Genomic DNA, 21,900 nt, shown 5'->3' with positions numbered 1-21,900 from the left:
CTGTGGCCGGAGCTATTCGCGAAAGCAACTGTTGCACTTTTTCGGGTATAACTCGGGCGGTATCCAACGGATCGCCAATCTTTTTACCTGTGGTCGACAGATGGCGCCAATGGCTACATTTTCTTCTGGGACGGTCATGCCCTCAGGTGTCTGTATCTCGAAACATAATTTTAAAAAACACGCAACCGATTGCGAACCACCCTGCACGAAAAAAAGTCACTCAAATGAGTGCCCGTGAGTGGGGGGTGGTCTTGTTTCAGACTTTAGCCAAAAAATCAAATTCAGGTCACATTGCATAGCCTCCGAACCACCCTGTACGAAAAATTGACACGCAGATGAGTGACCGTGAGAGCGGGAGGGGGGGGTCCTTATTTCAGACTTTAGCCGAAAACCCTGTATTTTACCACATAGCCAAATATTCAGTGTTTGCTACGGGGAGACGGTCCGGATGGGATTTGATCCCTGGCCCAGTCGTCTGGAACCGGCACCGTTTATCACATACACCACCAATTAGCTATTAATTTTGGCTGGTATTTATCGTTATGTCACTAACATGTAGATTGCACAAGAATGAACAGGTATGGTTGAAGCGTACACATTATGAGTAAAGCAAAAGACCATGGAATAGCAATACATATCTTACCGATATACATTTTAGTTTGCAATATACTAACAAGTACTCAGATCAAGTAGAAACATTTCTCAGGGAACGATCAAGCTGTGATTGACATACGGCGCTATAAACGACACAGTGTATGATTAAAGGCAACAGGATTCGACAATATACCTTAGGAGATTAGTGCACATCTCGTTAATGCTCTCTATTTCTATTTGTTTGTACGATCGCCATTTGTACTCTTAAAAATGATATGTTACCCTAATATCAATATGCGAAATATACATTAAAAACAACCATTTCTCATTTTTCAAATGTGTAAAGTTGCAAATGTTTCGTAATTAAAGTAAATGAAGTAAAGAAATACATCGAAATATTCATACACCGTAATGTTTATGTTTCACATATTTGTTCAGATTTTATTGTTTTCCATAAGCGCAACCTAACAATCGCTACTAATAATAGTTTGGTTGGTTTCACAATCCAGCTGTTAGAGTTACAGCATTCGGGTTCGTCACACATACATCACTGTAACACTCTGTAACACTCTGTGAGATGAGGAGAACAAGGGGAGAGAAAAAAAAACAAACCCAGATTTATCTGCTACATAAGGTGAAGAGAGTAAGGTGTTTAATTCTCAATCTCCAACGACGACAAACCAGTTCGGGTATGAATTCATCATTGATTAATCGTTTACGTAAGGTGCACTCAAGTCTATGTATCTCACACAACATAATTTTCTTTAGAACTAATCATCCCCCCAGGCGCATCTACTGCGTAATTATCACTCACTACCGTATTGTTCCACTTGCAATTGCATGACTTCATGGCCATTCAGCGAACTGCCTGAATCGCGTTACTCTTTCGTTCTTGTGGTTCTGCCTTCCTTTTTCCAACCATTAACGTAAGTAAACAACTAAACTTATCTGAGTTATGCACTGATCTAAGAACAAAACATAAACTAACGAAAGAAATCATTTTACGAACCAACCATTGCCAGTGACTTCGGTTACTGGTCGAGTCAAACCCAATGTTTATGCTGAACTATGTCTGTTCCTGTACATTTACTATGCTTTCAACGTATTATCCACATGCCCGTGTCGATTTGTAGCAATGTTTTAGTCTTTCGTTTTTTTATTCTCTTCCAGAGATCCTGTAGAATAATTTTTTTTTAATTGTTTTGCTTCTCCCGAAATGTATGTCTCGTTGCGTGTGTCTCTCCTGAATCATCACATTTGTAGTGTCAAAAATAAATCTGCACTCTGTTGTACATTGCTTTTTTGCTCTTTGTTATATACTCTACATACGTTCACATTACGAACCATTCCCGAGTGAATCTTGCGCAAGGGAGAATAATCGAGAAAAAAAAATTTATAGGAAGTTTTTGTTACAAAACAACCCGCGCTTCCTGCACATTTCCATTCACACAAACACACGTATACAAAGATGCCACGATCATTTCTTTTTTTTTCTCTCTCTCTGTCTCTCTCTCTCTCTATCTCTCTCTCTGTTTTTCTCTCTATCTCTTGCATTTTCATCTATGACACAGGATCACACAGTTAACAGTACCTTCCATTCCTTTGCATAACAAATAGGCGTATTATGTTGTTGTTTCCTGATACCCTGACACTACATCTCTCTCAAATGTTATTAACACTATCGCGACTCAAAGTCAAAGGACATGCAGGCATTAGTAAGTAATGTAATGCGCCCTGTAGGAATTAGGGTCCGAAAAGCAAATACGTAATGAAACAAACCAATGTAAGGGGAAAAAAAAACTTAAACTTTAAAATCTTGCTCATCTTAGTGTATCGTAACGTTTTGGTTAATGCGATACCTTCCTTCACGCTGTGATTCGTCATTGCAACTGGATGCTTTTCTCAAGATAAGGAACAAATTATTGGCTTAAAACGATTAGCTTTCGCCGCTTCTTCATCATACCGTCGAGGGATATTAAGCTCTACTACACCTTCAGTACCGAAGGGTTCATTCAAACACTCAATATGAACAAAGCAAAACGTACTTCTCCTTTGTATCAAACTTCTCTGGCGAGATGTTCTTCGTACGAGAAGCTTCTTTCTATGACCGCAGTTAATAAAATAAAGAAAAGTAAAAAAGATTTTTTTGCCGCCGCACAATACACACAATCAATCAAAGCAAATATATACACGATTCTTTTTACGAAGAGCTTTAAAAACGACCGATGGAAATTTAAAACAAAAACATCTTGGAAAATTTGTTACACCTCACTGGGCGTAGAAGATCGGTGCGTCGAAGGTACTGCAGGGAAAGGTGCAGGAGCAAAACATAATCGTCCGGTGGAGGTAGTAAAGTTAGCCGATCCACTCCGTACGCACTGTGCGTGTGTGTGTGTGCATGTTCCCAGTGCACTACTGACCAGCTGCGTGAACCACTGGAAACAGGACACAACAAGCGGTGGTTCGTTTAGGACATAGAACTACATGGCAAACGTGGTGAGCCCATCTGGGTGAGGACACGGTCAAGCCATTGCAGTGGACCGTTTAAATGCAGCTCTATCCAGCACGGCGTTGAGGTAACGGTTTGTCGACTGTAATGATCACAACGGATTTTGAGTATTGAAAACCGGAAGAAACTATTTACGTCTAATGACCTGCCAGTCAACCACTCACTTACCGATATTCTGCGCCCCATCCCTTGACGAACGACATACGAATTGTACACATCCGTGTCAGCTGATAGACGGCTTCAAAACCCGCCGATACGGAATCTGACAGTAGCGTAGCAAATTCCTGATTGTTAAAGATTTTTAAATTGCACCCTGCGGAAGAACAACGGAACAGAATTAAATGGTTTAGGATTAACAAGAATGATGCTTAATAATAATGCTTACCCGGTGGTATTTTGCACACCGTTGCCGGATGCCACCCGTACCGTTGATTACAGTTTGGGCTCTGTACGAAGATGCTGGAATCGCTTAAACATTCGGCAAATACTTCACCGCCGATATAGTACAGCCGAACGCCCTTGCCAATATGGCGGCGCGTTTGCTCCACTACCTCGTTCCTGTTCACGTTCGACAACAGGCCAAGACAAAACCTGCAAGTGTGAGGGAGAGCAAAACCAATCAATCACAACGATGCAATTTGCGATCCACGTCTGTTTGCATACCGTTCCGAATTGGAAGGATCCGTAAACCCGTCGACGGTGATGGAAGGTTGGGAGGCATGAAATGTTTCGCCGACGCGCAGGTTTAGCTCGTAGTAGCTGATCGAGCACCAGAAGGCCGGCTCGTGATACATTACGGGCTGGGTGTCCATATCCGATGGTGACATGCGGGACAATTCGGCTGGATGTAGCGATAAATGTGTAAACAATAAATTAGTCTCTTTCGTGACGAAATATCAACTGGAAATAAATATGGCACATCACGTTAACACATGAACCCATAGTTTGTGCTCCGGTTCTATCCACTATCATAGCGCGGATGTAAAACATTGTAGTACATTTAATTTAAAAATAAAACAAATACCACTTGATGAGGTTTTAAATGCAAGACACCCGTGCGAAGAAACATAATACACTAAAGAACGCGGATACCAACAATGACTCACTCATATTGTCATTCTGATCGAGCGGATCACCGTCTTCAGACATGTAACCGGGCGGTGGCGTTTCGGTGTTCGGTATGTTGCCCACACTGACGCTAACCGAGTCCATAATCGTCGTATTGGTCGGTATCTGTTGGCCTAGTGTTGCCTCCATGTAGCACGGTGACGAAAGATGATGCTGTCGCTGTTGAAGTTGCTGCTGTTGCTGCTGTTGCTGCTGCTGCTGTTGTTGCTGCTGCTGCTGTTGCTGCTGCAGTTGTTGGTGTAGCTGCCGGGCTGATACTTGCGATGGTTGAGGACTGGTTACATAGTTATCACTGGAAGAAATAATAAAAGGAAAGCACACCTTTCACATTAGCACACGGTTCTTACACGGTGTTCGGTAAATCGTCTGAAACTTACTTTAATGCATTGTACTGTATGTTGACTGGTACGGTATTACTAAGATCATCCAAGGTGTAGGTAACGGAGCTTTCTCCCTGAAGGTTCGATAGGTTCTTCGGAACCAGTATGGTTAGCGGCTGCTGGGCCTGCTGCTGTTGCTGATGTTGCTGCGGTTGATGCTGATGCTGCGAGTGTTGCGAGTGCGATTCAATACGAGTGTAGTGATATGGATTAATGCACACTTCGTCTTTCTTTAGATGATATGCGTACTCGCATACGTCCAGTGCTTTCAACTCGATCTGGCTCTGTAAAATAAAGATAAACATAAGTGACTGTTCGAAAATTAAAGATGAAAGAAGGCTTACCTTTAGATCAGGCCAGCGCCACAGTCGACAATATATGACGTGAGGAATACCTTTTTTTAGCGCAACTCCATTTTCTCCATTCGCTGAACCATTTCTAAGAAAAGGAAACAAAAAGCACAAAAAGAAAAAAAAATGTTAACATTTTGTTCACGAGCAAGATTGATAAGATAATTTATTGTGTCGTTTAAGTTTAAAAGAAAGGTTAATGGTTTATTGTAAAAAACAAAAACCTTTTTGCCGAAAACACTGGATCCCCCTTCCTATATGGCAAGCTGTTTGGAGCCGGTCAACAAACTGCTGGAATTACGAGCGAATAACAGATAAGCTAATTGAAGGCCATAAAGCAACGTTACCGTACACGACACGATTAAGTCATCAATCACAAGTGCAACGCAATCAATGCCCCAAGGGTAAATTGGGGACCGTATTCCACTTCCCCAGGAAGGTAAATGGCCTCAGACATATGGGGAGAAGAAATGACAAAATAAAATGCATGAACGGATCAGTATACAGTGAAACGCCGATTATCCGGGTACCTTTTATCCGGCTGTCCCATTATCCGTGCAGATCGGAAATGAGAGTTCCGAAGGAGAATTGACATTGAGGAGAATGCAAAACCGATGATGGCAAGAATTAAAAGCTTCAATAGCGAATCATATAATTTGCTCAAATTTGAAAAAGAACAGATTTACTTTGCAAAGTGTAAATAAGAAAATTAATATCTAGCTTTGCAATGTCTAGCAGCATGTCTACGCGAAGTGCTCGACCGAGAGCACGCCCGTACCCATTACACACTAAACACTAATATTTATCAATAAAAAGAGTTGTGCCTATTATCCGTGCTATTCGTTTATCCGCCAAGGGCTGAGTCCCGATGAGTACGGATAATCGGCGCTCCACTGTACTTGAATGTGAATTGAAATTGATCAACCTTAGGACTTAAGGGCTTGGTACCCAATTGGAGGAATTTTTTTGTAAAATTTGTCTATTTTATTGAACATTTTAACCTGAATTAACCAGACCCTCCATAGAAAAATAGATCATAAAGTCAAGGAGTGTCTAAAGGACTCAAACCTTTAAACGCGATCATCTTGAAACTGTTTTAAAATGTGGCGAACTTAAACTAGTGATAAGTAAATTATTAATTTTTGCCGTATTAATTAATCAATACGACCAGGTTCGTTCCATCTGAATAAAAAAAAATGCCTTAGTCGGATCGGTCTGACGCCGCCGCCAGCTGGAATCGGAATGACTTCGTCAGAAGTGAACGGAGGTGAGGGAGGGGTGAATCGACTTCTGTTGAATCTCCCTTCTCTCCCAGTCAACCCATCTGGACTCATCCGGAACGGATCGAACTCGGAGTCAATTTTGATGTTTAGTCGGAGTCGAAATCAATTTTTCATACGCGAAGTCAGAGTGGATCCACGCTTCCGCTCCGCATTCCACATCATTAACTCAAACACGATTCGTAAACTTAAAAAGCAGTTTATATGTATTTTTTTAAACTTTACATTTTTGCTGTCAAATTACTACATCTAAATTGTTTCCAAAATATTGTCAATTCGCAAGATGCCAAAAGTGTACTACCTCCTTGCACCATTATGTATTTAAATTAGTGTACAAATATTTTATCAAACAAACCTATCCATTTACAAATAGAATTAGGATGTACCCTTTACCACACATCGAAAAGGCTATTTTAATAAAATTATTTTATTTTAAACCGAAAACTTGTAGTCGATGGCAAAATGTCCTGTCGTCATTCACACTCCAAAAATTGCGAAACACGCATGTAATTTCTCTACGGTAAATATTTCCACTTTCTTCGCGCCCACTTCGGGCCGACAAGCTGACTCATTACTACCGTAACCACAGCAGACACACAACCAGACAGAGATACTGTACTGTGATGCATCTCTCCCGGGTGCTTACTAGTAAGAGCCGTGCTGCTGATGTAATTGCCTGCCAGAAGTAACCAAGAGATCTCGAGTGCACGAAGGACAGCGTTCAATTTATCTTTCTCTCGATTGCACTGCAAAACCCACACCTATCGTTTGACCCGTTTGGGGCCACTCCGGTTCGTTAATGAATTGTGCCAATCTAAACACAACACAAACGTGGGTCCGTCCACCTTGCCCCTTAAGCGCCAAGACGACCGGGGTGGGAGTCGTCCGGCAAGAAGAAAAATCCAAAACCCACGCAAACGCTTGTGGCACCAAGTCTGGGGTGCATTGACGAAGGTGTCGCGCTTCATCGATTTATGGAATTGCTAGACGTTCGACGAATGGGCAGCATGGGACAAAGCTTACGGATATGAACGTGCAGGGGAAACGGTACACGCTTTTACCCTATATATTAACAGCCTTTCATGTGCATTTTGAATTCAATTCCATCGCTGTAAACATTTGACGCGATGTGGAACTGTGGAATTTGATTATGTGGTTTTTATTTATCATTTATACATCGTTATTCATGGTTCAGTTCATAACACTGCAAACACACATAAGCATAAAATATGAGGCAAAACAAAAGCTTTTTTCGCCCCGAACACACAACAAATTAAAGAAGATTTCTCACATAACGAACATGACATTTGAAAGTTTTGTTCCGCCTTTTTTGTATGTAGAAGAAAGTAGAACAAGTTAAGATTTTACCTCTAACATGTTCCTTTACTTTGAATTGAAAAGAGTCCGCGATGGACATTGTAACTAAAAACAAAACGGAAGGACCATTTTTAAACCATTTGTTTCCTGTCATCGTAATTAGCTGAATTACCTTAAAAAATGATTCAAAAACGAACTTTTATGTTAGGGTTTTGCTTCAAAAATTCTGTTTCAATTCGTTGCCAATTTACATTTGTTTTCAGCTACGTTCGAATAAAGTGCCATCTGCCTTGAACTGCATGTCGTCTGCTTCGAATCGCGTGCCATCACCTTCGAAAGCGTGCCAGTACGGTTGAATTGTGTGCCACTATGTTCGAATTTGACAGCTGCTTGGATGCATGTTTGTTGTTTGTTGTCAATTTGTCTATTTTTTAGCCGTTTGATGAAAATTGTTGTCAAAATGCAATTACTCCATAATTTATTCGTTTAGCTATCGAAAATCGATTAAAAAAATACAATATTTGCGAATCATTTACCAAAAGTGTTTGTTTTGTTTTGGTACAGCGATCCATTCAGCTCGAGCTGTCAAATTCGAACGTAGTGGCACACAATTCAACCGTACTGGCGCGCTTTCGAAGGTGATGGCACGCGATTCATGAAGCAGACGGCATACGGTTCAAGGCAGATGGCACGATATTCGAACGTAGCTCGAAACAGGAGTATTTTTAAATTCAATTTTAAATTTAATGATAATACGCTAAGTGTGCTGACAGGAAATCAGGTGTAAATAAGGATGAAAATACCAATATAAAAAATAAAAATTTAATCAATATAAAAAAACAAAGTACTCTTCAAGCTCAAACGGTGCGAACTCCAATCAGCAAACAGCATGTCGTTAAAAAAGTGTCCCTTAAGTGGGGGTAATAAAAAAAAATTATGTTGTGCTAACATTTTACAAACAATTTAAGTAAATTTCATATAACTTAAAAATTGGTCTGTTGAAGAAAATTATATTTTTTTGTCTTTCTTTTTTTGTGATTTTTGCATGGCCGTTCATCTTCATTAACCATGCTATTCTTGCACAGCACAATTTAGCAGTATTTCAAGCGCCACATAGCACCTCATCAAACACTCTAGAGCTTCTCAATGTCCACACACACCTAAACCATCTTCATTACCATACATTTTCAATCCCACAATCGCCCGAACAGTGTGTTTGCTTGGTACTTGACGCGCGCTTTAAGATTATCCAAGATCACACATCATTCCACAATTCCATCACATTGAGATCTTCCGTTTAACCACACACACACACACATCAGACGACGTTTGTTGGCAAATAAATGCACTGCGCCTACGTTCAATACACGCGAGCGGCAAGACTCAATGGCACATTATGACGGTTTCCTGCTTCTCTTCACCTTTCCCCCATTGGTACGGTTTCGTTTCCGGTAGCTGAGCCGAGACGTCTGACAAAAGGGGGATGATGAACACAACGTTTCAGCTATTCAACATCTTCCCCTCAAACATAAATTCCACACAGACGTGTACACATCTCTTCTCTCTCTCAGGCAATCACATAAACACACACAGAAGCAGACATTTGAACAGGGAATGAAAACGAAATTAAAATCGCGCACTACCTTTTTCGCTTTTATGTGCACCTAAACTTCCTTCATACCTGCCCGTCGTGTCATTCATTTCGATCAAATCGAACAAGTGCTAAATGTGTTATTTATGCATTACCACACAGGGGTTGTACAGGGAATGGGTAAAAAAAACGGCAAAACCAGGCACTTATAGCATTCGGTCAGTGACATGGATTCCCGTACACAACTGTAACCAATTAGCAAAATAAACACAAGACTGCTTTTAAAAAGCCACACACAAAGGCAATCGTTATTTACACCTCACCAGACGTTACTTTCTTCCATCACTGATTGTAACAAGATATCGATAATATTTTATCATTGCCGATATCAAATTGATTCTTTTTTTTTGTATACTAATCGAATGAAATCCAACGTTAAAAATGTTTCCATGGCATACTGCGAAGTATGTTACCCCCCCACAAAAACATTACTTTACCCTTCAGGAAGTTTTTATGTTTTGAAATGTCATTTTTGTTTGTTTTTAATTACGGATTCAATTCCCCACCCTTTTTGGCGATGATGTATTTGATCACTCCGGACTACATGACTATTTACTAGGTCTACCAAAACATATTTTACCGCTTATTACCAAGCCACACACACACACATACACCCATACATTTAAACACGCACTCCTTCCGTCATCCTAAGCACTGACACATCGTACGCACAATCGCACAAAAAAAAACGTTCTGTCTCGCTCGCACACCGGGACGCGCTATGTCTGGATGGGTGACTAAGCGAGAGGCAGCTACGATACCGTATCGCAAAACTTCACTCCACCAGACACTGCGACGATGACGACGACGAAGGCAAGCAGCGATAGAATTTGCACCGAAAAACGTGCAAAATGATTTCAACCGTATCTATATAGGCGGACACAAAGACACACCCGGTCACAATCAAATCAAAATTCCAAATTGAGTGTATAGGTTTTTGATAAAGGTAATACGATTTCGATGCAATCTTCACTTACTTCACCGTGTGTATGTAATATTTTGTATGTTGTAAACTCGTTCTTTTTCACTGTCAACAGTAATGCACTTTGTTCGTGCGCTTCTATCCGTTCCAACATTCAGCACAAAACTGCTCGAGCGCCGGTTAGCTTGCTCCTGATGCGACCAGAAAAGGAGAGGACCGAGACCCCATCATCATCATCATCATTCGCCGCCTAAATGAATACATATACAGGCACACATACACACACTGGAGCGAGTCCGTGGGCGCGCATCTCAAATCATCATCATCATGGAACGATTCGCTTTCATTGCCCCAAAAGGGGGTAAGTTAGGAAGTAGAAACAAGAGGCTCGTAATAGGGGATGGTGCAAGAGAGAAGGCAAGCATAAATGCACACACACACACACGTGTACAGCTCTTGTTTACGCACATAAATGAGAAGAACAAACCCTAAACATAGAGAAAACTCTCGCAGCCAAGAACAGTGCAAACGAGACAACAACCGAAAGAGCGAGAGAGAGCGAGATGGAGAGAGCTAAATTGCATGCACAACCTGGATAAGCAGAATGTGCAATGACGGGCAAAGATTGAAGGAGGGGGCGACGTGTCTAGACGTACAGGGGGGGAGAGGAGCCTGGGGTGGTAGCGTGGGAAGTGAAACACCCCGGGGAGCGCCAAAATATGTTTGACTGGGTAAAAATAATGCAAAACAAAAGGAGATGGCGCATATAAAAGCGCCAAAATTTAAAAAAAAATCCCACATTATTACATGTTGATAGAATTATTATATTCTGCACTACATCAACCTTATAATTAGTACAATATTTTCCACTTCTTTTTTTGTTTTGCTTGCAATAAATTTTATGTATTTACACCGTGTCGTGTTCTGCTTCACAGTAGCGCTGAATTTATTTCCATGCCCACGTCCTTTTCCACACACACAGCCGTGTAAAGAATTGGCGGCCACAATTTTTAATACATGCGCAATGTTAAACATACTTTAAAAAAAAGCACCGACGAAAGAACATTGTAGACGAAAGGGGAAACAACAAAAAAGCCCACCATTGCACAGTGGGCACCGTAAAACAAATATCGGGATGAAATTATGTTTGTGTCTTTTTGCACTTAATATGGAACAACATTAAAGGTTTATGGTAAATTTGAGTAAATTATATGTTTTTGTACCTTTCCACGAGATGGCGTTGGTATACCTGTTTCTTTTAGGTATCATTCAATGATGTTGTAAGGTGTTCTACAAAACCATTGGTTGTTACAAGTGGTATTAAAGAAAATCAAATTAGAGACTTTTTTATCGGCTTTATATTTTATATCAAAACTATCTAAAGCTGCCATAACTTCAAACATAGCCATATCATGCTGTCTTGCTATAATAAGCTATCATTATCTATAAATAATAGCAATGTTGCTGAAAACCCCCAAAATTATAAATATCTACGATGGAGGCCACTAGTACTTTATAGTATTTGTGGTTGTTGCACAAAAAAATTAATAACTCAAAAAGTAGCGCAAATTTGCACAATATTTCTTCACATAATGTTTATTGAAATACCACCCTATAGCTTGTAATATATGGACCTACGGTGTATTACGGTGAAAAAGTTTGACAAGACTTCAAAGTTCCATTTTGCACACCTTCATTTGACTTTTTTTACATGGAGTCTTCTAATTTCTTACTGATCTCTGCGATAATTTAAACAAAAATAGCATTAAAAATTACAATTACTAACCTTTCCAAAACAGTTAGTAAAACAAAAATATCTGTAAAACTCAAAATGAGTCAAAATGAATGTGTTTTTTACACCCGTTTTTTTTTTAATATTTAACTTTGAACATTTTTAGATAGAAATCTTCCTGTAGTAGGGAATTCATATTTTGATGTTTTTTTAGTTTGAATCTAAAGATTGAGCAAAAAATTCAAAATCAACGAAAACTCCAAGTTAGTTTTTCGACATTTCTCCCGGCAAATGCCCAACGTGCATTGTGAGGGTTGGTTCCCCACACAGGCACAATAAACCGAACAGCGAAAGTAGACAACTTAAATGGAGCACACACACACACACATACGGTCATGTACTACCAACCACCCATCACTCTTCCCTTTTTCACAAACCATCATCACCTGTGTGTGCATTTCATCCCTTGAACATCGGCAAACTTTTTTGCACTTTAAATGATATGCTCCCATTTTATGCGGTGTGTGTGTTTTGTTGTGTTTCGTTTTTTTTTTGCTTTTCTTTACACGGAAACATGTGGAAGAAGGTCTCTTTATTTTTCTCTTTCTTTCTCTTTCTTTAGTTTTTTTTCTTTTTCTTCTGCCCTGTTATGTTTTTTTTTCTTTCGGTACTGTTTTCATTGATCCATGACCGAAACGGGGAGGAAGGGTTAAAAAAAAGAGTTCACATTTATATACGAAATTCATCCCGTGTTTCTTCCGTTTGTTGGGGTGATGAAAAGTGAAACAACAAAACTGATAAATTGTATACATTTTAACACCGACTGTGACGTTTAACTGCATGTAAATAGATGGAAGAAAGATACCGAACGTAAGATAATCGGCCGTATCGGGGAAATCGATCGTTCCGCAAAGGTCGTCGCGCGGTGTAACTCATTTTGTAGCACAGCTATCTGAGAGTATTTGAACAAACAGTTATGCACTGAGTTGAAAGGCAGTTTCGTTGTGAATTGATATACCTTTTTATGTCATTTGCGTACTGAAAACAAAAAACCTGTTTATTGTTCTCAAGCTACATAAAATATGAAATTTAGTTTCGTGGGTTTAAGTAAAACATGTAAAAATTCGCAATTAAAACATATTTTTGCTTAATTTTGAATCTCCATAAAGCTTGCAACAACATTCATGTTCTATAACATCAGTAGAAATATTTAAACACAACCATAAGCAAAATGCACCCCGAATCCGCTGCTCAAAAAGTCGCGGATTTCTTTCCATGCAAATGGGAACGGTCGTCGCCGTGTATAACACTTGTTTTCAAACATATTGCGTTTGCTTCAATCTAGTAGGCGCTTTAGTTTGAATGAGTGTAATTGAGTGGTTCCGTGAGTTGAAATGAGTGTAAATGAGTGCACCGCGGCGACCTTTGCGGAACGATCGATTTCCCCGATACGGCCGAATATATTATTCAATACTTTTAATAACATGTTCGAGGCAGATGCGATAAGACGAACATTCCATTTTTGCCGTTTGAATACTGTGTTCAAAATAACAAAGTGTGAAAACTAAAGAATGTGTTTTTAAAATTTGATTATTTCTGAATTTCAATTACTAGAACAAATTTATACTTTATTTATCGTTATTGTCTATTCATTATTTCATAAAGGTTTTTTTTGTAAAATCAAAAAATCAAGTGGAACGCCATTTATCCTTCTTTATTAATTACTTAATTAACTTTCATTTGGCTAAGGTGTACTATTTACACGGGAGAATATTTCTAGACCATTTCACACAAATATTTTTATCATGTTATGATCGTAATAAATTGTTTATATATTTAACTTGCTTATGCTTAAAGTTTGCTAAAACACTTTACCGTGAGCTGATGTCAATATGTAACAATTCTAATTAAACATGAGCTTCATATTCTTCAACAAAAGCTACTAATGGCCTGTGCGGAATAGCAGCAACAAACGAAACCAAATGGGGAATTGAAAATGAACTTCAAAGTGTTACTCAGCCATAGTTGAAAAAAAAATTCGCCCAGAGCATACTCTAATGAAAACAAAAGCATTTTTATGCGCAGCACAGTTGAAGTGGTATGTGTGGTGGTAGTGGTAGTGGCGTAGTGTAAAACAAAAAATGGCGAGGAAAGTGGTGTGCGCGGAACGGATTGTACGGAAAACCTTGAAATCTGCAAACACAGATTTGCCAAATTGTTATATCATTTTGCGTTTTTTTTTCTTCTTTTATTCTCTATCCAAAAACAAACAATACGCACATGAACAAACGTGCCATGCCAGTGTGGCTAACGTTATTAGCAAAATTATCAGACGTTTGTTAAATATTTTATTCACAACAATTCGTGATTGTCGTCATTAAAGATTGAATTTAGTGTTTCACTTTTGGCTGTAATAAATTAAGAAATCATGATTCCATTATAAATGTTATGGCATTTTTTTTTATCAATTACATACATCTACATGAGTAGAAACATGCTTTTTTTACATTGCTTACAATGTTTTAAAAATGTGCAAACTTTTAATTTCAAGGAAGTAGTGAATGCAAATGATTTTAATGGTGATGGAGGCGCATCAGAATCCTTCTGGCAAGGTAAAGTGTGTGCTTATGTATTGAAATGACTGTAGAAGAAGGAAAGCGAGAGAGAGAGAGAGAGAGAGAGAGAGAGAGAAAGAACAACCGAAGGAAGAGTTTGGATAAAGCAGATAAAAATAACAGCAACGAGAACGTAGCAAGAAAAAAAAAGATGAATAACGTTGCACACATGACATGATTATGATGATGATTGTTAATGATGGAGCAAAAGGGAACGACAAAAATAACGCAGGCAGGACCGAAAACCGATTTCTATGCTAATTTTGAGACATCGTCGTCGACGCCGTCTGGTTCCGTCGGCTGTGTATTTCACCATTTCGCCATTACACAAACACACACACATAGAAGATGCACCTCACAGGGTGCACCTGATGCGACACGATGGCGAATGAGTGAATGTGTGACGCTTCCGGATTTATCTTCTTCAAACTTGATGGCGCAGACCCGGACTCCTTCGGATGAAGCCAAATACCAACCAATAATCCGGGTCGATACTGGAGAGGGTTTTACGATGAAGCAACGCGAGGTAACTGAACTGTGTTTTACACCTCACTAACACACTGCCACGTTGTGGCAGACCAAGGGTAAGGGTCAACACTATGCACAACAAGCAACCAAAAACAAAAGCGGCAAAAAAACTGTCGCGACAGCGTTCTACACCCACTTCACCTCCCCAAATCAACGACTGCTTAGATACTCTTTTGGATTGTTTGATACACTATTAAAGTTGTTGCTATTTTTAAAACCTTATAAACGTCCTAAACACACACAAAAGCAAATTACAAAATACAAAAACTATTTTATAGATCGGAAAAAATATAATTTTACAAAAAAAAACATTAATACGCAAAATTATAATTTCTTTTAATAAATGATAACACACGAGAATAAAACTCGGAAAAGACATGCCTTCGATTCTACCCGTCACACAACACACAGTTTTGGATTGTGGAAGGTTTTAAATCAAGTATGGCGCAAGAATGAAATAGAAAACGGAACCACGGCAGACGAACGTTCAGCTATGACGAATTGCGTACGTGACACTTTCACTGTCTGCTACAGCGTGTGGAAACCGTATCAGCACAAAGTCGAGAGAGGATGTAAAAAAACCGTTCTCATCATCCAAAACACAAAAAAAAACATATCCTTTCGCTCTACACTTCAACTTCATTTGTTCCTTTCACCCTTTCTGGTTTATATTCTGTCGCGTTCAAAACATCAACCATTTAAAGGGTCTCACACTATAACGTTGCTATAACCGGTATAGTACGGTGAGTTCATTTCTACTTCATCTGGATCCATCTGCCCATTTCCCGTAAGGGATACAACACGAAACAAAAAAGGGGCATTTTGAAGGAAAACGGTGATGCGCGCGCATACACATAATACTCATAGACCGTATGTTCGCATTTGGGTGTATTGGTTGTTGCGTTTGCTTTTCATTGCTCTACTCCAAAACATTCATTCGCTAACAAAGCCATCCCGGCAGACAGGATGGGCGAACGGACAGACAGGACAGACAGACAAACTACAGACGAACCGCGTTACGCTGCTACGAACACATTCACAACAGGAGTGTTGTTGACCTTGTCCCTGGATGTACCATGGCGAAGGAGAGTACGGTTGAAATTCATCACAAAAGGGAACAATTTTGGGCCGTTTTCTAACAAAAATGGGTTAAAAAATATAAAGAATAGTAATACTATATAATTCCATTGAAATATGGAATTAAAGTACGCGAATAAAGTTTTGCCGGAATTTCTAAAATAAATCTTCAATTTTCCCCATGGAGACGCCCAGTCATTATTAAAATTGTTTGAAGATTTTTAATTTCCAAAAAAACGTTAGCACTATTTAATGAATAACACCAATATTTCATTTCATAATATAATAGCTTAGCTAACAATTTGTTAAAAAACTAATTAATTATAAAAATCCCAAGCGTATTAGGCATTTTTTAATGTCCCTTAATTTATGAACAAATTTAGAAGCGGTGGATTTTGTTTTAATATTTTTTTGGAGCTCTAAAACTATAAAATAGATATGAAATAGTTATGCATTTATTACTTTAGAATAGTTTCATCGCAAAAAAATGTTTGTCATAAAAATGAAACATGATTCAAAAAAAGAAACAATAATGTTTGTTTTTTTTCCAATTGTATTTAGAAGGTTTATGAAATGTTATGCAAATGCAAAAGAAAAAATTTAATCTTTGTTTAGAATCTTGCTTAATTTTATATTAGTAATAATATTAGCAACATTCTATGTAAAATACGAAACAAAAGAGTGTCTTAAGAAATATTCTACACAAGGAGAAATATTTTTATCTACAAGAAAAAAGCTTAACAGGAATAATACCAGTAAGAATCTGCTTCTAATCAATATTATATTAAGCACATTTTTCCATGTCCAACCGACAATCCCAACCTCATTATGAGCAGCGACAGTTTTCTTTAATTTGCTCCAGCAAACAGCTGTTCACACATTACATTATGGCGCACAGTTCGATTCAAAACTAGTATGGATGACGCAATACAACCGGCTCCACAATCACAACAAGACAACAAGACAACGTATAGCAGAGGTTTTGAAATTTTTAAAATGACACAACAAATATGTTTACCGTTCTCTGCTACACCAAACTACGGTCTTATAAGGATACTGATACCGTACTTAGCACAAACGGTCTGTTCACACGTTTTGTTTGTAAATTCATAGACAAACATCAGCCGAACTGCCCTTATCGGGATGGTCTGTGTAAATCGAACGATAAAGCGCTGACCGTACGACGCGCACACACAATCTCACACCGGGGCGCGTGCAGGAAAATATCATCATATACTACGATTAAATATTTGTCTTGTATTCTAATCTTGCTGCTTCGGCAATACCAATCAATGGCGTCATTTTTTCTAGCACATCAAAGTAACTCACACGTACTACTATTATGTGAGATGTTGCGTGCTTGGCATCAGTTAAAAAATTTAATATTTCCATCAAAAAACGAGAAACAAACTGCATCGTTTGCCTAAACAACGATTTGTGTTCATGTTTAATTTGTCAGAATCAAATTCATATAAAAAAACTTAATATTATTTAGATGCATCTATATGTTGCTGTATGCAGGAGACCGGAAGCTCCCATTCCTAATCATGTGATCAAAACGTCAGTTTCACACATTGAAAAATGCTCACGGGTGATACGGAACGAAAACAAACTCATTGTTGTATCACCCCCAAAAACCGACCCCAAATGCGATGTGTGTGTATGAGTGCATTTTAGGTTACAAATGGAAAGCTTTTTTTGGAGTGACAAAACCGGCTTCTCGTCATGTTGTTAGCATGCTCTTGCTACCCCAAAAACACACTGATTTCGGGTTGTCGGTGGGAACCGTTAACTTTGTCCTTGATCTTTAAACACGGCACATGCTTCTCGAATGTGTGTGTATGCGGTTCCCTTCGCGCGCGCGCACATACACGCACAACGATGCGAACGTGCACACGCATTTGCTAATCAACCTTCTCTGGTAGCTAGTAGAAAACACGGGTTGCCTAAAAATGTATATTAATTGATTATTTTTATAGACCACGTTAACAATAGCTTACTGGGATGGGTTTCGCTAATATGGGCGGTTTTTTTTTACTTCTTATAATTACTAGAATACTGATTAGTTGATGGAGAGATAGCTTGTTCTATCGCTTACCTTGGTATCGGTATACATTTTGTGTGACAGCTCTGTATCGTAAGGGCCCGTTCTAGTTCCTCTAGGGCGCCGGTTTTCTTCATCTTTTTTGCCAAACTTTTGACTGCCTTTTCGCCCCATTTTCCTTCGGCAGCGTCGTCTGCCGGAACCTTCCGCCAGCCGAGCAGCCGCTTCACGATCGGTGGCGTGAAGGGCAACATCGTTTTCACTGATTGGTCTTGTAGTGCGGCACGGGAATTGAAAGAAGGGCACCGGTTTGTGCACCGGAAAACGGTAACTTATACTCGAGGGCGGTTCAAGGAACCAGTGGCATCACACTAAAACAGAGGAAACGATTCACGAGCAAATTGCACACACGGCCCACTAGACGCTTCGATCGATTTTTGTCACCGTTTCTTCTACAACACACAGCACTTGTTGGCTGTTGCTTGCGTTAAATTTGATCTAGTATGTAAAAAACATGCTGACAATGTGCAATATCAAGGCGGATCCAAAAAAAAAATCAACCTCATACGCAGTAGGAACTCTGTGTGTTGCTTGACGAGTGTAGTCAAAAATTGACAGCCAGCACTTTTGGAGGTGCAGAAAACCTTCCTTTCGCAATCCGGGTGTTTTCTTCTCACACCGTTTATTGCTTGCACCCCGTGATCCTACGCACCTTCTTTTTGGCTAGATTTTCGGATCTCGCGCACTGGTAACCCGTGTCCGGAACGAACATCTAATCACACATCTCCCCCCAAGTTTCACGCACGATTTCTGTGGGAACAATACTGCTTTGCACTTCACCCTTGGTCGTCCGTTTCACTCACCCCCCACCAGATGGTTTGGAACATATTTTTCCCGGACAGACCGGGACCCGTGTACTGCGCGAAACTGTACCGTGCAAGTATTTTTCTGTTCCACTTTTTCTTCTTTCCGTCTTCGCTCCACGATTAGCAGGCTGCGTAAGAAAAAAAAACGTACGACGTCAGACGGGGAAGTAGCACCACGACATCACCTGAAACGGTGCGCACTTCTTTTCAGCACTTATATTCCCATGGAAAGATGCACTTTTCCGTTGCTGTATGTAGCCGCGAACTGTATGGTGATAAACATTCCCGTACTATTTCACCATAGCCGCGTAGCGATAGTTTCTGCTCCGTGCAAATTCGGTACAATAGGTGATTTTTTTACTGGGAAACCACAATTGCGAAAATATGGCTAAGAAAGGTGCTAGTGATGGACACGGTGGAACATTAGCTCCGCTCCGGGATTGGAGCAGATTGTGCTTTGGGACAAAAGAAACTAAAAAAGGATACAAACTGCAAAAAACGAGCTTTTAACCAATCTTTTGACTGTATTTTAGTTATTTAAGCATTTTGCTTTAAGTTAATAGTCAGCATATTGTAAAATTTGATTTTGTTTCCCCCCGTTTGTGTCCCAAATATTAGTTTGCGTAATTTGCGCACGGAATGTCAAACAGCAACTGTCAGCTGGTAATGTCACAACAATTCATGTGCGGTACATAAACAAAACAAAGGAATGTAGGGAAAAATTGCATATATTCACTCACACAAACGCCCACACAGAATTTCCAGGGCTACGAATGTGAGTTGTGGAATTTATTTCAGCAAAAAGTGGTGGTTTAGGTAATTGCACAGCATAGTACGGTTGATGATTCTATTTCTGGCTTCATTATTCAACAGTGCATTCGTTTGGTGTGCCTCACAATGAGCGACACAGATATTTGGTCTGCTGTTAAAGCAGGAGATGTTAAGAAGCTGCACAAACTGCTGGAAGATGGGAAACCGAGTGCCGACATTGGCAAGCAGATCGACAGTAGTCAATGGACCATTTTACACCATGCTGTCATGAGTCGTAATCTGGACGTGGTTAAACTGGTCGTCGAACATTGCAATCCGGACATTACTGCACAGAATTTTGACGGTCTAACACCATTAACACTTGCCTGCGAACAATCGGTTGCCGTTGAGATCATCATCTATCTGTTGCGGTTGGAAATGGATGTGGAAAGCGTGGAAGCAAACGAGTGCATAACACCGTTGCATTATGCTGTGTTTCAAAACCGCATCGATCTCGCCAAGGAGCTCATTGCGAACGGTGTAAAAGTCGACGATCTGCTACTGCGAGATTCTTCATCGCCTTTGTACATCGTTGCCATCGTAACGGGCAATGGGGAAATGTTGAAATGTTTGCTAGATGCGGTAGATGTGGAAGTGCCCTTTGTCGCGAACGAAGGCTTGGGGTTCACGCTGTTGGATGTATTCGCCGAAAGGGCCTCATATTCGGCGGAGCAGAAAATTGTATGTTTTGAAATTTTCTACAAACTTGGACAGCTGAACTCAAACGCAGGTGGTAATGGATTGCGCTACGATGTGGCCAATATACTGAAACCGGCTGTGCTGAGTTATACCTCTACATCGTTAATTCCCTACTTTATCGCCACCGAACGCAAATGGGAAACGCGCGAAGAGATCCTTTCGTTGTACGACAGGCTGATACCGGACTATGGAATGCTGGCAATGTTCGTGCTGTGCGAATGTGGACCAGTGTCGAGCGACAGGAAGGAACTGGATGAAATGCTGGAAAATCCTTATCTGCAAGAGATTATTATCCAGGTGGCTGATGAGCTGGAACAAATGTTTCGAAACACTATGCGGCAGGATGAGGAAAAGATCGCTACAGAGGCAAAGCAACTGTTGGAGGATTTCGCAACATTCACAAAGTCGATACAATTGGAAAGTATTCGAAAAGTCATGCCGCCGGCCGTGCATGCTGCACTGCTGACAAAACACCTAATGATCGACAAACCGCTGATGAGCAGCAGACAGGACCACGTGGCATACCAGCCCATCATCGACAATATGGTGGTCATGGGCGGCACCGAGATAGTGGATGAGATTGTCGAGATTTTACTTTTCAACGAAGAGCAGCTAATGCGACCGGATTTAGTATATCCCTTGCTGAAGTACTGCACCACCATATTCATGTGTCCCGACACCCTTCCCAGCGCACTGAAGAGAAAACAACTGTTTCAGTGGTTTATGCATCTGTTTGGTACGTGGAAAATGGCCAAAGACATTAGCAGGCCACTGCTGCATGTGTTCACACTGAAACGCTTGGCGCGCGACGTGGTCCGTGAAACTTTATGGAACGGAATGCATAAAATAGCACGGGCACGTAAAAGTGCCACATTCTTCGACCGGCTACAATCGATCGATATTCCAAACGAACTGAAGGGCTACCTTCGGTACAGTGACTACACGTCCTTGCAATACTTCCTTTACCATATGCATGACGCTATAAATTACTTGAAGGAATCGAGAAATCAAGCAGGAGGAGACTGATTTTCGTTAGGTCGCGATGCAATTTTACTTGGCGTACAATATGTTTAACTTATTATGAACGTGAGTAATCACTCATTCTTTACGTTACCCACCGTTATGTTAACCGAAACGAAACATATAATCATTCTATTATATATAATATAAACAATGATTTGTAAAATAAAATTGTACCTCTGTTGTTCGATGTTGATGACTTTTCTGTTGAGTTTTGTGCAGCCTATTTCTGGATGTCTTTATATTTGTAGTGGATTGCTTTTAGCAATATTTCAGTTGTAATCTAGTAGCCATCGAATATCGAATAAACGTAGCAAATCTTAGTTTATTCTCAGATCGCTTTTCATCTTTTTTCACTTTGATGATTCCGACGTGATC

At 39.9% G+C, this 21,900-nt stretch overlaps 2 protein-coding genes across 4 annotated transcripts; one reads left to right on the top strand and one right to left on the bottom strand.

Moving 5' to 3' along the window:
* Window positions 1–1,008: 1,008 nt before the first annotated feature.
* Window positions 1,009–19,428, bottom strand: LOC125764393 (mothers against decapentaplegic homolog 2). Of its 2 annotated transcripts, XM_049428567.1 has the most exons (9): window positions 19,195–19,428; window positions 18,182–19,121; window positions 4,956–5,049; window positions 4,609–4,895; window positions 4,210–4,523; window positions 3,767–3,944; window positions 3,489–3,694; window positions 3,272–3,416; window positions 1,009–3,185 (listed from the first exon to the last, which is right to left on the bottom strand). In XM_049428567.1, the coding sequence occupies exons 2-9, from the start codon at window positions 18,379–18,381 to the stop codon at window positions 3,062–3,064; spliced, it is 1,548 nt and encodes a 515-aa protein (XP_049284524.1). In that variant the 5' UTR covers window positions 18,382–19,121; window positions 19,195–19,428; the 3' UTR covers window positions 1,009–3,061. The 2 variants fall into 2 exon arrangements, with proteins under 2 accessions (XP_049284524.1, XP_049284522.1); XM_049428565.1 differs by having other exon boundaries at window positions 18,182–19,428.
* Window positions 19,429–19,563: 135 nt separating this feature from the next.
* On the top strand, window positions 19,564–21,695 carry LOC125764392 (uncharacterized). 2 transcript variants are annotated; one of them, XM_049428563.1, is made up of 2 exons: window positions 19,564–19,768; window positions 19,867–21,695. In XM_049428563.1, the coding sequence occupies exon 2, from the start codon at window positions 19,891–19,893 to the stop codon at window positions 21,526–21,528; it is 1,638 nt and encodes a 545-aa protein (XP_049284520.1). In that variant the 5' UTR covers window positions 19,564–19,768; window positions 19,867–19,890; the 3' UTR covers window positions 21,529–21,695. The 2 variants fall into 2 exon arrangements, with proteins under 2 accessions (XP_049284520.1, XP_049284521.1); XM_049428564.1 differs by having other exon boundaries at window positions 19,564–19,809.
* Window positions 21,696–21,900: the final 205 nt, after the last annotated feature.

Source organism: Anopheles funestus, chromosome 2RL, assembly GCF_943734845.2.
Source record: "Anopheles funestus chromosome 2RL, idAnoFuneDA-416_04, whole genome shotgun sequence".
Lineage (NCBI taxonomy): Eukaryota > Metazoa > Arthropoda > Insecta > Diptera > Culicidae > Anopheles > Anopheles funestus.
The sequence above is the reverse complement of the archived record's forward strand: the minus strand, read 5'-3'. Positions and strand labels throughout refer to the sequence as shown.

Coding starts and splice junctions, on each gene's coding strand:
- LOC125764393 (XM_049428565.1), bottom strand. CDS start 18,381: ATGTTGCCCTTCACGCCACCGATCGTGAAGCGGCTGCTCGGCTGGCGG. Junction 4,896..4,955: donor GGCGCTGGCCTGATCTAAAG/GTAAGCCTTCTT, acceptor TTTATTTTACAG/AGCCAGATCGAGTTGAAAGC. Junction 3,417..3,488: donor GGTGTGCAAAATACCACCGG/GTAAGCATTATT, acceptor GTTCTTCCGCAG/GGTGCAATTTAAAAATCTTT.
- LOC125764392 (XM_049428563.1), top strand. CDS start 19,891: ATGAGCGACACAGATATTTGGTCTGCTGTTAAAGCAGGAGATGTTAAG.